At 39.8% G+C, this 18,157-nt stretch overlaps 1 protein-coding gene across 1 annotated transcript in view; it reads left to right on the forward strand.

The window, feature by feature from the left end:
- LOC146074345 (dynein axonemal heavy chain 3-like) overlaps positions 1-18,157 on the forward strand; it is a 1,013,923-nt gene that overhangs the window by 715,845 nt on the left and 279,921 nt on the right. The window contains 1 exon segment of the mRNA XM_083182299.1: positions 17,541-17,654. Within this exon segment, the coding sequence (XP_083038425.1) occupies positions 17,541-17,654 (114 nt within the window).

Here is an 18,157-nt window from a genome sequence, read left to right on the forward strand (position 1 = left end):
AAAAAGCTTTGAAATAAACTTTTGCTTAGTTAATTATCAACCAGTAGAATACATGCAGATGACCTTGCTCCTCTTCACAGGAAGAGGAGCAACAGAACACGAGGACATGCACTAAAACTAAAGGGAGGAAGATTCAGGGGAAATGTGAGGAAGAATTTTTTCACAGAAAGAGTAGTAGATAAGTGGAATAGCCTCCCAACAGAGGTGGTAGACGCAAATACAGTGGTACAATTTAAACATGCTTGGGATAAGCATATTGATATCCTTACAAAAAAATAAGGATCAAATATGGTTTGAGGTAACATGTTTAAAAAAAGGCACAGACTAGATGGGCCAAGTGGTTCTTATCTGCCGTCAAATTCTATGTTTCTATGAGATGCTTTTGGTCAAAATACAGACCCCTGCATCCTGGTGGAGGGACTCAGTAAGAGGATAAAGGCTTTGATAAAGCCGTTTGACACGGCGAAACATGTCAGGAGCATCTTTTACCGGTACTTGTGTAGTTTCATGGCGGCACACTATGCTACGTTGTCAGCAGCCCTGCGTAGTCATCATAGTGTCCCCGCAGCAGCCCTGTGTAGTCAGCATAGTGTCCCCGTCAGGCAGCGTAGTCACCATACTGTCCCCATGAGCTGCAGCTCTGTCCCCTTCATCCCTGGCAAGCCTAGTAAGCGCCTCTCACACAGCGCTGGTAACCACCAGATACTGCACTGGCGGATGCCGGCAGAGAGGCGATCGTGCAGGTGCCGGCAGAGAGGTGCTCCATCTGCCTGGGACGCACGAGTGTCTCATAAGCAAGTGCATGACAAGAGTCAGTGCATGTAATATGCACAGAAAAGCATCCTCCTCCCCTAGGGTTTTGCGTCACATGAATTCCTTCAAGTATGAGTCCAGGTATTGGCGTGCAGTGCCCCTCTGCCTCTTATTCCTCCACTTGCAGGAGCCCAGAGCCTCTCGATATTCTGGGTATTTACCCGAGTGTCTGGGTCCACAAAGTTATAACAGTGGTTGAGGCGCAGGTGGTGGTACCTCGCCTGCTCAAGTTCTTCCATATTGTACACACACCAACAGTCCAAATAGATGGTGGTACCTGGCTTGATGTGTGTCTGGATAGCAGACATCATGGTCCTGGCGTCAAGGCTGGCCACTGGTTTGATGAAGCATTCACCGGTCTCACGCGATATCCCATCGAAGAGCTACTGCTGTGGTAGGATGCATCCAACGTGGCTCTTAAGCTGGACAAACAGACTTTCATTAACCTCAATGATTTTGCCAGGTCCGCCAATCCGGCATTGGGTTGGGACATCAGATCAAGGGTACACGCCTCCCGCATCAGATTGTTATATATATAACGGCTGTAGGAATCTTGAAGTGGCGATCACAAAGCTGAATGCTTGTCAGCTCCTCTGCCCATGAAAATATGAAACGCAGAAGGGTCAGAAAGGTCAGATGACATCTAAGAAACCATTGTTCGGCACCGAGACTGACCTTCTTCCCACAGCTTCTTATGTGGCATCGCCACATATGCTCCTTTACGTTGAGCCTCATAGGATGCCGCTGACACAGGTCTGTGTCTCTAGCAGCAAGTGGTGGCATTGGAAAAACTCCACCGACTCCTCCTCCATTTGCGGCAGGTTGAAAATGGTCAATGGTTCGGCAGCCATAACCCACACAATGTAATAGAGGAAACACAATGCTCACTGACTATGCTAACTGCGTAAGCTCTACAAGCTGATTACGGGACTATGCAGGATAGTACATACACATATATATATACAGACATTGTAGGGGCTCTGCACACACTAAATTAACTGATAATAAATACTGGAGATTTGGTTCATGAATTAATCAATGCATTAAAGCCTGCAGCCCCCATCACGGGACCCCACTTTTCTGCAGATCCTAACACTATTTCTCAAAATGGCTACAATACACGTAGCTATCACATTAATGTTAGATTCCAGGCATGCTATCTGGTCTAAAGCTCACAACAGACTGTGCTTTTAAATGTGATCAGTTACCAACACACCTGTCACTAATCATCTAGGGAAATGGTTAACATAAGCTATGCACTATAGGTTAAAACAGGTGCATGAGAGAATGTGACCACAATAAGATTACTTAAAAAAAATAATCTAATAAACAATATATACACTAAACATCGGCACTAACCTTTTCTAGTTTTGGGGTGCCCTATGGCTTGTGACCACATTGTTTAAACAGACATTGTAGGGGCTCTGCGCACACTAAATTAACTGATAATAAATAGTGGAGATTTGGTTCATGAATTGATCAATGCATTTAAGCCTGCAGCCCCATTCATGGGACCCCACTTTTCTGCAGGTCCTAATACTATCGCTCAAAATGGCTACAATACACATAGCTATGACATTAATGTTTGATTCCAGGCATGCTATCTGGTCTAAAGCTCACAGCAGACTGTGCTTTTATGTGTGAGCAGTTACCAACACACCTGTCACTAATCATCTACGGAAATGATTAACATAAACAATGATATATATATATATATATATATATATATATATATATATAAACGCGGGCTGGTAGGGCGGCACTCGAGGGTCCTGGTATGAAAGAATGGGAGTCCAAACTGTGGGTTTCTTATCAACGTTTCAGTCAGCTAAGACTTTTATCAAGAACAGGATAGCATACATAAGTATTTTGGTATTCTATACCTTGGAGGGCACCGGGGCAAGTATCTTTTGGCAACCAGCGGAGTGCCGGCCTCATTCACCTGCATGATATATATATATATATATATATATATATATATATAAATATATATATATATATATATACTGTGTGTGTATATATATATATATATATATATATATATATATATATATATACAGGTTGAGTATCCCGTATCCGAGTATCCGTTATCCGAATTATTCCGAAAACCATACATTCCAGAAAGTGAAAAAAAAATAATTTTTTTGCTAAAAACTCACTGGGGACATTTGTAACAGCATCCCTGGGGACATGATATGTAACTGGCACTATATATGTGCAAGACAATGATTGCTTGGCATTCAAATTCAATATCTGAGATAGTACACACATTTTGTTTCATGTTTTGAAACCTTGTTTTTTGAACAAATAAAATATATTTGTGTGTATTTTATGTGGTAATAAAATATATTTGTGTGTATTTTATGTGTTTATACAGCATAAATGCAAGATACTTCAAAATACATAATTGAAATATTAAAATATTCCGAAATACGGAATAATCCGTTATCCAAAATTCTCCTGGTCCCGAGCATTTTGGATACGGGATACTCAACCTGTATATATATATATATATATATATATATATATATATATATATATATATATATATATATATATATATATATATATATATATATATATATATATACAGGGCGATTTTTGTGCAGGCTCCAGCAGGAACTGTGGTTCTTATTCTAGTTCACTCTTTCTGACAAAATATTTCTTAGATGGACAAAACCATGTGCACTGCAGGTGAGGCAGGTGTAAAACCCCACCCAACTCTAATTATCTCTGCGCAAGTAACACCTGCCTCACCTGCAGTGCATATGGTTTTGTCCATCTAAGAAATATTTTGTCATTTTTGTCAGAAAGAGTGATCTAGAATAAGGGCCACAGTTCCTGCTGGAGCCTGCACAAAAATAGCCCTGTGTATATATATATATATATATATATTATATATATATATACACACACACACACCATTGGGACATTAATGTATTTTTATTATTATTTTTTATTTTTCATAACTGGTCACATAACTGTCTAATAAATGCTTTTATATCTATCTTATATAATCAGTCCAACTGGTTTATAGTGTTCAAAAATAGTGAGCGCTGCTATCCATTTGTTGTGTGTTTTGAGTTATTTATTGTTTATATGCTATGGTGGTGGACCCCGGGCAAAACTGGTAGGGATTGTCCATTGGAGTGGGGTCGTACGGGTTACATGGTAGGCAAATTTTATGAAACAGGATGATTAAATTATTGTAATGGAACATTAGGGGCATAAATAAGGAAATCAAACAGTCCCTTGTGATGAACCAACTAAGGCAGTATAATGCTGATATTGTTTGCTTAGTCGAAACCCATTTGGTAGGGGGGAAATTGATGACCCTCGGGAAACCCTGGGTTTCATATGCCTACCATGCCCCCTTTATGTTTGTGGCCCTGTCACCACACTCCCCTGTTGTCTGCAAGGGAATTTCAATAATGTATTGGACCCTTAGGCTGATAGATGGGGCATGGTAGGCATATGAAACCCAGGGTTATCTGAGGGTCATCAATTTCCCCTGAATTGGGATTCCAAGTAATATTTTAGATATATGCTACAAGATTACAACATAATCAAATAAAAATTCAGGAATATATTGACAAAATCGACCTGCCATCCTTCAACATGGCAGACAGCGCAAGCTTAGAGGCCCCCTGAGCATTCAGGAGGTGATCACGGCAATAAAAGAATTGCCAGACGGGCTCGATGGTATACCATCAGAAGTATATAAAAATTTTGTAGATATTTTTGCCCTTACATTATTTGAAACTTTAGGGACTTGATTCAAAAAAAATACTATCCCATGCTCTATACCATGGGTCTTCAACCTGTGGCCCTCCAGATGTTGTGAAACTACATGTTCCAACATGCATTGCCACATTTTTTCCTATAAGAGGATACCAAAACTGTCAGGGCATGCTGGGAAATGTAGTTCCACAACATCTGGAGGGCCACAGGTTGAAGACCTGTGCTCTATACTGATGCGAAAATAAATGTCTTGTTGAAACAAGGCAAAGATCAGGGGGAACTAGACTCATATAGACCTATATCTCTTTTGTCTTCAGAAGCTAAAACATTTGCAGGCAGACTGAATAAGTACATTTTGAAAATAATACATCAAGATCAGTCTGGCTTTATGCCTGGAAAATCTACCTCTCTGAATCTATGCAAATTGTTCAGCCATCTTCAGATGCCAGTAGAGAAAGATAAAAACCCAGTGGTGGTCTCACTTAGTGCCATCAAAGCTTTTGATGTGGTCTAGTGTGGCAATACCTATGGGACATCCTGAAGGCCTTGGGTCTGGGACCCAATTATATAAATGGGTGCAATTGTTGTATACCAGCCCATCAGCCTGGGGGGACCTCGCCGGCATTTTCACTAGCCAGGGGGAAGTGGCAGGGTTGTCCGCTTTCCCTGTTCTCTTCGCACTATTGATTGAACCCGTAGCCTGTATTATTAGACACCAACCAGAAATCAGTGGTTTTAAAGTTGAGACAAGAAATATAGTGTCCTTGTATGCCAATGACCTTCTAATATATTTATTTGATTACACGACATCACTCCTGTTAGTGCTGAGATGGATTGAAGAGTTTAGTGATTATTCTGGATTTAGAATTAACTGGAATAAATCCCATATCTTTTCTGCAAACAATACAGCCCATTTCCCCTCCCCCTTCGCTTCCCTTAAAATGGGCAGCAACATTCAAGTACTTAGGGATCTGTACTTCCAAGGATCTGAAGGAATTCCCTCAATAAACATCCAACCATTACTGGAATATCTGGGGGGGGGGGGGGGGGGGGGAATGGAATGCAATCTTGGCATAAACTACTGCTAACAGTAACTGGCCAGGTAAATTTATTAAAGATGATAGTCCTTCCTAAATTTCTTTACGTAATACAGCAATCCCCAATTTATCTCCTTGATTCTCTGTTCAGGAAAATCAACAGTATGCTGTCCTCTTTACCCTGTTACCAAGTCTTGGCTTTCCGATATATATATATATATATATATGTGTGGCGGCCCGGCACTCCTTACAACATTGCAGCCACCAAGGTGCCTTCTGGATCAGAGTATAATAACGAAATGAAACAGGCAGCGGCACTCTTGGAATTTTCAAAAAAGTGTAATAGATACAGCAACCAAAAACCAATGTTTCGGGGCTGGCACGCCCCTTTGTCAAGGTGTAGGTGAGTTACTCACCTACACCTTGACAAAGGGGCGTGCCAGCCCTGAAACGTTGGTTTTTGGTTGCTGTATCTATTACACTTTTTTGAAAATTCCAAGAGTGCCGCTGCCTGTTTCATTTAGTTATTTTATATATATATATATATATATATATATATATATATATATATATATAAGCGCTAGGGGAGCTTATAAATAAAGTCTACCTGCTGGCTGCTGGAGCCCAGATGCTGGTTCTAAAATATGGGGGACACCTAGGTTTTTTGTCCCCCATATTTTTGGAACCAGGACAAATCCAAGGGCCCAGTGCTGGTTTCTCACTGATCTGTGCATGGTTCTGTCAAATTCTCCTGCCAGGACCAGGTCTATTGTACTGTGATATTTGGTAATGTTTAGGGTGTGATATGAAAATTTGTAATGTATTACATTTGCGGTTTTTATGTTTTCTATGAGAAAACATCTGGATTTAATTTTGAATGTGCAATTTTTGGGTTATCTGTTGTTGAACTACACAGCCTAGCATGCTCTGCAACAGTTTTAACATGGCCAACTAGCAAAACTGTTGCTGGCATGTTGGGATGTGTAGTTAATTGCCAAGGTTCTCTATCACTGCTATAGAATCAAAGTATATTTAGTATATTTACATTAGTATAATAAAAAAAAAAAAAAAAATACCTAGATATAGGTTGGGTAGTTAGAAACGCTGATCAAACAATAAATGATGGGAATTATTTATTGTAAATTTAAATGACAAAATCATATATATTTGCACTAGCATTTATGACAGTCCTGATCCAGCTAAAAGGCAACAAAATTGAATAATGTTTGTAGGCAAACTGGATAATGTTTGCAAATCTTCAATGGGTTGGATGTTAGACTTCTTCATAAAAGACTAGGTTCTTAACTATCTTTGTAACTGTTATACATGATTACATAGAATTATCGCACTAATGCTAATACTAATACTGATGCAGTTCAGCTGTTGACATAATATAATCAAATTACTGTATGTCTAAGAAAATACAGATATACAGTAGTAAGGCTCAAAGAAAATCTTAGTGTACACGTTTTAGCCTTCAATATGAGAAAGTTTAGAATAATAGTTTTGAGAATACTACCTATGATAACGAAGCAGGTTAAAACTGTTTAAATACTTCATTCTTAATCAGATGAGCACACCAATTGGCAACAAAGGAGTTGGCAATAATAAATAAGCATAGTCTACATCAATTACTCTTACTAAAAGACAAATAGATACATGATATCAGTCTAAACTGAAATCTTTAATAAATAGCAGATAGATGTATTTAAAACCATATGCAGTGAGAATAAACGGAATAAGTTCTGCAGAAATCATACACTACAGAGCATATAAATGCAGAAGTTGCTGAACTCATTTAGCAGATCCCTGCCAGTGACTGTACAATTCAATTCCCTCTGCGGTCTCATGAGTCACTAGATGATAGTATATCACTGAAGCTCCAAAATAAATACTAAGTAAATGATTGAAATACAGCCATGCTCCATGAAGCAAATAAATTAAGACTATATGGAACTCATTGGGCAGATGCCTGTCAGTGGATGCCTGATTCCCAGGCTGTCTCCCAAGTTTCTCTGTGTGATAATGTAACAGTAAAGTTCTTCAATAAATGGACGAATTAGGCACCTTCCAATAGGTGATTCGATACTGCACATTGTAATTATAGTGAGCACCGGATACAGGTGCTTTATTATCCCAGAAGACGTGACACTAGTCCAATGTGGTTGAATGTAGCTACATTCTAATTATAATGAATAGTTAGTAAATGTAACAATAATCCATAATTTCCCACAAAGAGGATGATATAATTTGAACGTATTTCATTGTCAAAGACAATTTCATCAGAAAAAGACATTTAACAGTGTCCATTCTAATGTCAGAAGCCAAGCTATACCCTCCACACTAATTAGCAATTAGAATCACTTGTTGCTGTGCTAATAGATTACCCTGGGCTCAAATTAATACATAGAACTTTGATTATATTTTATTATAATAAAAAAGATCTATTGTAACTTAAAATAGATGTATATACGGGCATATCTTTATCTTTTTATTTCATTCAAATAATTTAAGGAACATAATTGGTAAAACAGCTGCATTTGGAAGACACATTCCTTAATATATAATGAATCCACATTGAAATCCCTAATGCATCCCCAGATAGTTAGTAGTTATTAGGTCTTAGTTTGAGAAATAATATACCTCTTCATGAATCCATAATGATGATTTTGTGGTACAGCAATACGCTTAATACAAACACCATAATAAATTAGTGTCTAATTAAATAATATAATTAAGGCCCAGTGTCTCACTTAAGTCCTCAGGTAACAGGCTATTACCATCATAAATCAAGGCTATCTGCTGGCAGTTTAAACTTTTTATATCTGTCTCCCCTCTGTGCTGTGACTTTTTATATTCTAACCTCATACAGTACAATTTATATCATATACAAGAGTGTAGTGTTCTTCTAGTTCTATATTCATGATGATCATTTGCAATACAATGTCAAGGTACACCAATATCTAGTCTAGGGGAAAAATTTGAACAGACTGTCACTATGGGGGTTATTCTAGTTAATTCTTTCTGACAAAATCCTTCTTAGATGGACAAAACCATGTGCACTGCGGGTGGGGCAGATGTAACTTGTGCAGAGAGAATTAGATTTGGGTGGGGTTTTACTTCAAAGTGAGATCTATATTGCAGTGTAAAATCATGCAGTCAGTATTTTCCCTGCACAGAAACAAAAAAACTCACCCAAATCTAATTCTCTCTGCACATGTTACATCTGCCCCCCTGCAGTGCACATGGTTTTGTCCATCTAAGAAGGATTTTGTCAGAAAGAATGAACTAGAATAAACCCCTATATTATCTTGAAATACTTACACTAATAGTTGCCTGGACCACACATTATTAATGTATATACTACACACAGCCTGGCAGCCATTGATGATGATTACCATGTATGGTTGTGTGGTACAAATTTTTTTTATCATCAATTGTCGTCAGGCTCTGTACCGAACTAGCAGGAAATATCAACAATTTCTGGGGGTACAGTGTGTGTTACAATTATATTATTTCCTTCCTTTCAAATCAAGGGGGTAAAAATCGACTAAATATATTTTGGGGTAAAAGGTAAAAAAGTTCCCTGACCTGGCCCCTACTACAAACTGTATATAGAGTATATTATTTTATGTCTCTGCACGGAATGAAATGTCATGTTTGGCTATTTACATTTTATTTGTAATAAATGTAATAAACTTGTATTTATTGAAAAGGAACATTTTCTAAGTGAGTGCCAAAACAGAATTGCCAACTCATTTTTGAAATCCTGTTTTTTTAACAATATTGTTAATATTGTTAATGTCTTGGCTTCTACCTTTATTAGTTGAAAGGCATCCAGAATGACTGTAGTTTTAGTGCATGTTGGCATTTCATTGTAAATGTGTCATGATTTCAGCTTTTAAAAATACACACAGTATGAGATCTAATTATCAAATATAAAGTTGATTGTAAAAGCGACATTTAGTGTACTGTGTATTAGCTGACACTGAAACAAGTCTAAATTTGCAATGTGACTATTAGCATGATGGGTCTACTACCAGCACTAAGCTATTTTTATTTATTTAACATAGCACATAGCACAATGGACCTTATTCATGTAGTTTCGCAGCTAGTCTGCGTTTGCACGGTGACTGATGTTTTGTTAGTGCACACGCGCATTCTTGTGCATGTGCATACTCATGGTGTGTGCACTCACGGTGAACATTCGGTTCGCCAGGTGCACGCACCCTACATAGCGGACAGAGAGGGTCGTTTCATGGGCGTTCCCATGAGAACGCTGGGTGTTCACATGGTAATGAGGCCGTGACGTGGGGGGCGGATGTCAGCTGTCCACCCATTTCCTTCCCAGCGTGCATGCATTTGTAAGTGACTTGAAAGTCACTTTTATATGCGTGCACCTTCCACATCTTTCGATGGTCGGCGACCATCAAAAGATGTGGATGTTCCCCGCAGCATGCGAATATATGTTTATGTTAAAAATCCATTCGCTGCGTGTGCATAGGAACACAGGCTGCGGTGGTAGGGGGGCGGCCCGGTAGTTGCCGGGCGGGATTTGGTGGACTTGCAAGGCTACGAATGAACCAGAATAACCCCCAATGTTTCAAAGCAAATTTTATATTTTCACTTTTACATGAAAATATTCTGAGTAGATGGTATCAATAGTTTATTCAATTGCTGATTCAATATCGATATTGTTTTTATTTTTGTAGCAAGAGTTTGTAATTATACACCCCTGCACATAACATTAAGCTTCCTAAGCCTGAAATTTCAATTTGCCCCCCCCTTCCCCGCAGCCCCTGACAGCTTCCTGGCAGTGTGCACTTTAAGAGATCTAACAATTTGAAATATTGCCATTACTCTCGAGCATATTAACATTAATATATATATATATATATCTACTCCCCAGTGACCCAGCACTCCAATATATCACTGTAAGGGTGCCCTGGTGCCTCCACTACGATGCCTGGTAGCAACAATATATCCAAGTATCCCGACAAGCGGGGGGAGGTGAGTGGCACTCAAGGGTCTTCAGTATTCAAAGAAATAAGCAGATGGCAAGTAGTAATCATGATCACCGATCGTGATTACTACTTGCCATCGGCTTATTTCTTTGAATACTGCAGACCCTTGAGTGCCACTCACCTCCCCCCGCTTGTCGGTATACTTGGATATAGACATATATATATATATATATATATATATCTATATATAGAGCAGGGTAGGATATGGTTAATCCAATAAGGGCACTCACCAGCGTCTCATCATGAAAGATTTATTGGTACATTACCAGTCAAAGAAAAGGGTGTAGGTCTACGTTTCGGCCACCAGGTGGCCTTTCTCAAGACACACAGCAGCTGACGTCTTCACAGCACAAGAGTCAGGATGTGCTGTGAAGACGTCAGCTGCTGTGTGTCTTGAGAAAGGCCACCTGGTGGCCGAAACGTAGACCTACACCCTTTTCTTTGACTGGTAATGTACCAATAAATCTTTCATGATGAGACGCTGGTGAGTGCCCTTATTGGATTAACCATATCCTACCCTGCTCTACATTTGGGACACACTGTGTTACCTTAAAGGAGCACCCCGTATTATTTTTCAATGCTGGCTGGGAGTGCGGAATTCCAAAAAACTATATCTATATATATATATATATATAGATATATAGATATAGAATCGGGGCGGCACTCCAATAAATGCAATAAACCAAAAAACTTTTTAGTTTTTAATGGTGCAGGTGATGGCAACGTTTCGGGGCAGCGCCCCTTTCTCAAGCCGGAAAATACAACAAGATGGTGCAAGCGAAAAAACAAAGTGTTTAAATACCTTAAAACAAACATGTGACGCCTTCTCCCCTTCCTCCTCCGTGCAGCGTGCTTCCTCCCGGTCCGCTCCGTCTCCCGTCCGCTCTCACCCGACTGGTGACGTCAGCGGAACTGCGGGGTCAGCTGAGCCGCTCTGAGTGTCGGGGGTGGCGTGACCTCCGTTACCTAGGTAGCGGATTAAAACAATAACAAACATTTAGCACATAAATAATCAAACATCGTGTATGAAACCACTGAGCATGTGTGTTTATGACTAATATCGAGCATGTGTTACTAATGCAGCCAACGAAGGCTTGCATTTCTGTATCAGACCCCTATTATAGGGGATGCGTGAAAGCTGGGGAATATTAACCCCTACGTGCTCCCTCTGTGTCTCAAAAGAAAAATATAGAAAAATAAAAAAATGAAAACTGGAAAATATGAAAAATATAAAAAATGTGCACTTGCCTGGGCAGGGCACCTATCTGGAATTGACTGGATACAGGTGTGTATAAATTAACTCCTCACTCTCCGTGGCCATGCAAAACTACCATGTCTATGTTATCAGAATAAGAATACTGGGTCAAACCTCATGTGTAAAAAATATATACTGCATGAGGACCGATGTCACGAACTTAGGCCTAACCTCTAAGACACATTTTTTGTCAAAAAAGAAAGGATGTAGCAAGTGCTTAGGCTGCACCACATGCGGGTTTATGCTGACAGGTGATACCATCACACACCCGCACACAGGAAAGAAATTCCGCATTGACAAGGCCCTCACATGCACCTCCAAATTTGTTGTGTACGCTCTGTTCTGCCCATGTGGCTTATGCTACGTGGGCAAGACGGAGCGGCAATTTAAGGAGAGGATGGCCCAACATCGAACGGCCATCAGGGCAGCATTGGCTAGTGGCACCAGCGAGCAGCCAGTAGCCCGCCACTTCGCTCAACAACAGCATGGAGTGGCAACTATACGCCATAAGATCATCGACCAGGTCCCCCTGTCCCCTAGAGGTGGTAACAGAGGGAAAGCCTTGCTACAGTTGGAGGCTAAGTGGATCTTCCGCATGGACACTGTACAGCCAAAGGGGCTGAATGAGTCTCTATGGCTCGGCTGTTTTCTTTGAATATAGTATACGGGTAAAAAGATATCCCTAGGGACACTTAGGGTCCTAGGAATCTTATGTGCAGGACGCTCTTGTTCTCTGGACTCTTAATTTACAACTTGTTATAAACAAAGGCCATTTAAAATAAAATAAAATAGTTCACATATGTATATGTCACTAACTTAGGCCTTCTATAACATACGATATTTACATAATTGGGTTTATGGGTTCAAAACACCTCATGCAGTATATATTTTTTACACATAAGGTTTGACCCAGTATTCTTATTCTGATAACATAGACATGGTAGTTTTGCATGGCCACGGAGAGTGAGGAGTTAATTTATACACACCTGTATCCAGTCAATTCCAGATAGGTGCCCTGCCCAGGCAAGTGCACATTTTTTATATTTTTCATATTTTCCAGTTTTCATTTTTTTATTTTTCTATATTTTTCTTTTGAGACACAGAGGGAGCACGTAGGGGTTAATATTCCCCAGCTTTCACGCATCCCCTATAATAGGGGTCTGATACAGAAATGCAAGCCTTCGTTGGCTGCATTAGTAACACATGCTCGATATTAGTCATAAACACACATGCTCAGTGGTTTCATACACGATGTTTGATTATTTATGTGCTAAATGTTTGTTATTGTTTTAATCCGCTACCTAGGTAACGGAGGTCACGCCACCCCCGACACTCAGAGCGGCTCAGCTGACCCCGCAGTTCCGCTGACGTCACCAGTCGGGTGAGAGCGGACGGGAGACGGAGCGGACCGGGAGGAAGCACGCTGCACGGAGGAGGAAGGGGAGAAGGCGTCACATGTTTGTTTTAAGGTATTTAAACACTTTGTTTTTTCGCTTGCACCATCTTGTTGTATTTTCCGGCTTGAGAAAGGGGCGCTGCCCCGAAACGTTGCCATCACCTGCACCATTAAAAACTAAAAAGTTTTTTGGTTTATTGCATTTATTGGAGTGCCGCCCCGATTCTGTATACTATATTGGGCAGGAGTTATCCTTCACCAGAGGAAGGCACCCTAAAGTATTGTCTATCAGCAACGAGGAGTGCCGGATACCGAAGATTGCTAGATATATAGATATATATATATATCTATATATATATATATATAGATATATAGATATATATATATATCTATATATCTATATATAGATGATAGAAGGACGCGGCACTCCAGACCAATCTCAAAAAGGAATAACTTTTATTGTGCTCAGCAACGTTTCAATACGGGTGTGTATTTTCTTCAGGCTCCACACCCGTATTGAAACGTTGCTGAGCACAATAAAAGTTATTCCTTTTTGAGATTGGTCTGGAGTGCCGCGTCCTTCTATCGTCTACATCTCCCTTTGATGAAGGCACCCAACAAGCTGCAAACATTTGGTGGTGTGCCCGGCGCCCAAAGAAGTCTATACATATATATATATATATATATATATATATATATATATACTGGGATTCAGTACTGAATCCTGGCGGTCAGGATCCCGACGTTCAGAATCCCGCCGCCGGAATCCCGACAGCCGAAATGCCGACAAGGGGGGGACGTGGATCGCCCCCCCTTGCGGGCTCGCTGCGCTCGCCACGCAGCGGGCCCGGTGCCTCGCTACGCCCGGCACACAAATTTATTCTCCCTCCAGGGGTGTCGTGGACACCGACGGAGGGAGAATGTGTTGGGATTTCGGCGGTCGGGATTCCGGCGTCGGGATTCTGAACGCCGGGATCCCGACCGCCGGGATTTTAACTGCATCCCATATACTGGGTGTATAACACGACCCCCCAACATTTCCACTCAAAATATAGAGTTTGTTATATAAGTGCACCCGGCTTATAAGATGACCCTCCTACTTCGAGGCATGTTTTTCAGGGGAAAAAAGTAGTCTAATACGCCAGCAAATACAGATATATATATATATATAGTCATATATCAAGGCACCCAGCAGAGTATCAATGATAGGACCGGCACCTCAATTGAATGAAAAAAGGTCACAGGTTTATTTCATATGAAGCATGGGTAAAAGGCCATGTTACCTCTTCCACGGGCAGCACGCATACAGGCAGACTTTCAAATAGGCATAAATACCAAAAAATGCAGCTTGAAGTGACCGTGGGACTGATTCACCCTGACGGGCCGTTTCGGCGTGTGAACGCCTTTCTCAAAGGGTGCAACCCTTTGAGAAAGGCGTTCACACGCCGAAACGGCCCGTCAGGGTGAATCAGTCCCACGGTCACTTCAAGCTGCATTTTTTGGTATTTATGCCTATTTGAAAGTCTGCCTGTATGCGTGCTGCCCGTGGAAGAGGTAACATGGCCTTTTACCCATGCTTCATATGAAATAAACCTGTGACCTTTTTTCATTCAATTGAGGTGCCGGTCCTATCATTGATACTCTGCTGGGTGCCTTGATATATGACTATATTATTGTTTTTTGACCTGGCACTCGATAATCTAAGGAGTGGTGTGCGTTTCTCTCTGCAAGCATTATATATATATATATATATATACAGTCCAGTATACACACACGGTGTATAGGATGCTAGCACTCGCAATCCTCCAATTCCAACAGCAGTTGTGCAACTCTTTAGGCTAAAGAGTCCCAGGGGTATAGCCACTACATAATGTTTTCATGAAAAGAGCACTCACAGTCTTCATATTCATGGTGTTTCCTTCACTGTGAGTGGTCTTGACAAAGGGCTAACATCAGCCCGAAACGTCGACATGCGAATGAGTTGACATGGTGATGTATTAAAGTTTTTTCACTGATTGGCTATAATATGAAGACTGGTGAGTGCTCTTTTCATGAAAACATTATATATATATAGCTTGGCAGGGTCTGGCACTCTCACGGGCTTGTCAATAACACAACGATGGTGGGTCAACGTTTCAGAAATCGGTTTACTTCTTTTTTCAAGACAAAAATGTGCGGGATATATATATATATATATATATATATATATATATAGAGCAAGCTGATGCAGGCACTCGTAGGTAAGCCTGACGAAAAGCAAGTAAATGCTTGAAACGTTGCATCACTACTGTTAGACCCTTGTGTCCAGTTTGTTTCCGCGGATTACAAAGCCCTACGAGTGCCTGCATCAGCTTGCTCTATATCCTGCCTGGGAGACCAGGAATACAGTGCACCAAGGCCCTACCACCCCTGACTCAACGGAGTGCCAGTCCCTCTCTCTCTCTATATATATATATACTGTATATATATATATACACATACACAGAAAGATATACTAACATAAATAAAAATCTATGATATTAATCTCCAATAATTTGACAATTTAAAGGTCACAATTATTGAAGGGCGAAAATGATTGTGTAACAGTTTCTCTGTAATGTTTTATATCCACCCGGTCTATGATCCAAATGTGATATACACAATGTGTTTAATTGGACAGAGCCCTCGACCGGAAGTACAGGGGCCACGGTAATTGCAATAGCATAGGGTAGGAGCAATAAGAACATTAAGTATGGTGTTCAGTTGTATTACCCACCATTTCATGCTAACTGCCGTGTTATAGAATAGAGCCCACGACCGGAGGTATGGGGGCCGCGGTCAAAAGTGGGAAGCATGTCAGATGCGTTCCACTCACTGCCATGTGTTTCACCTGGATGCTTATAAACAGTGACACCAATTTTTCTAGACAGCAGAAGCACCATATGTCCCTTCGAGGAGTACTTTCAAATTATCCTATTTATCACTAGTTTTTGTATATTGATAAATCATCAAATCATTCCACCAGACACTCTCTTATTTGTGCACTGCATTGAAGGACTGTGACATCTATTTTATACAAAATTATTAATTGTGGACATTTGAGATTCAGTGATTTTGTTTTAAAAACTGTGCTTCTCCATTGATCTATCCCATGCACTGAACCAAACACATTGTGTGAATTATAGATGTTTGGAAATAAAACACTACGGAGAAACAGTTACACAATAATTTTCGCTCTTCACTAATTGTGACCTTTGTTATTTTAGCCTTTCAAATAAAAGTACATTTTTAATTTATTCATTTATTATTCAAATGTGCCCGAAACCCTTTATCCTTGGTCATCTATTGACTTGTTTTTTCATTGATGTAAAATAGGCCTTTGTAGTACAGGAACTCCATCTTTGATGGGTTCCACCAACACTCTATGAGCCAAAGCCATTTTTATCACTATTATTTTACAGTTTATATACTGTAGTACATTTATTGACCCTCATTCTGTAAAATCTTATATATTTAATCTATAATGTTTTATTTTACAGTTTTACTTTATTGGTGTTAACTTTTTTTTTATTCATGATTTAGTATGTTTTATACTTTGTTAAGTATAAGTGTAATAAAATTCAATGATAGAAACAATGAATATCTCCACGTTCCAGCATCCAGCCGAATACAAATACTTTGAGGTTATCTCAGCTGAAAATAAAATAAATGTGAGTGTCTAAAATGCTCACACCAACCTGCTGCCTAAAGAAAATCACTATGTAGGTAGATTGTTGTTTCTTTTCATCATTTACTTCATAATACATTTTCTGCATCCAGGTCATTAAATATCAACAGAGAGAACTAGTCAAATTGGTACTTTGCAGGGACTGTAAAATGTACATGATCAAAGGGCAAGCATTAAAAGCTGCTGGAGATTTCCTTTTGAAATTTCTCTCACTCTCCTTGGCAAACCAAGGACACCACACATTAAGACAGCATGTTCATATTTAGCCAATACAAAATAGTATTTTTAGAGCAATATGTTTTTTTTTTCTCTTTTTTTTTGTGCAAATATAAAGAGGTGTACTTAACCTTCTAAATAAAAAAATATATATTTTATTAAAGCTGAAATGCTGTTTGATTTCATGACATTGTCTGTGTCATTTAAGTTTGTTTAACTGCCTGTGATCTTCAGCATTAGTACATCAGCCATCTGTGAAATGACACATCTTGAACTGTTTTTGTGTTGACCGAGGTACATTTTCTATTGAAGAAATAGCTAGTAATGGCCTTTTTCAAAATGTATTCTGCAGATACTTGTGTGGGCCACAATGGATCTGTACAGACAAGTGTCGCTAACATTTCTTCCTATGCCTTCAAGATCTCACTATGTGTTCAGTTTGAGGGATTTCTCCAGAGTTATACAGGTAACAAAACCCCTTCCTGAATATTAAAGCTGAAGAAGTTGATTTAATAATTTGTGTTAATTTGTGTATTGTTTAATTTTTGAACAGCTGTAAATTTAAGGAGGGTCTGGTAATTTCAGATTCTGATCTGTCCACTCTACACTTATAAGAGGATCTGAGACATCTTCAGAAGTGCGAAACCCAGAGCCTCAGCATGGTGACCAAGTCTAACTTTTCCTTCACCACTCACTGTAACTAGTGGAAACTAAACAGTGGTAGTAGTTACCCCGATGCTGCCGCACATATAGTGGATGCCTGTAAACTTTATCAAGAAACTTTAGGTTTCATGTCCCTCATTTACAAACAGAAGCAGATGCAATGCAGAAATAATAGCCCTTATTCTGATTGACATGCTCCCCTGCGTGTTCACGCAGGGGAGAAAAGTTATGCGACCGCAAATGCGCATAGTCAATTATGCACATGTGCAGCCACTGTATGCGAGCGGCCATGGCAAATAGATTATT

Source organism: Crinia signifera, chromosome 4 (assembly GCF_055691185.1).
Source record: "Crinia signifera chromosome 4, ASM5569118v1, whole genome shotgun sequence".
In the NCBI taxonomy this organism is placed as follows: Eukaryota; Metazoa; Chordata; class Amphibia; order Anura; family Myobatrachidae; genus Crinia; species Crinia signifera.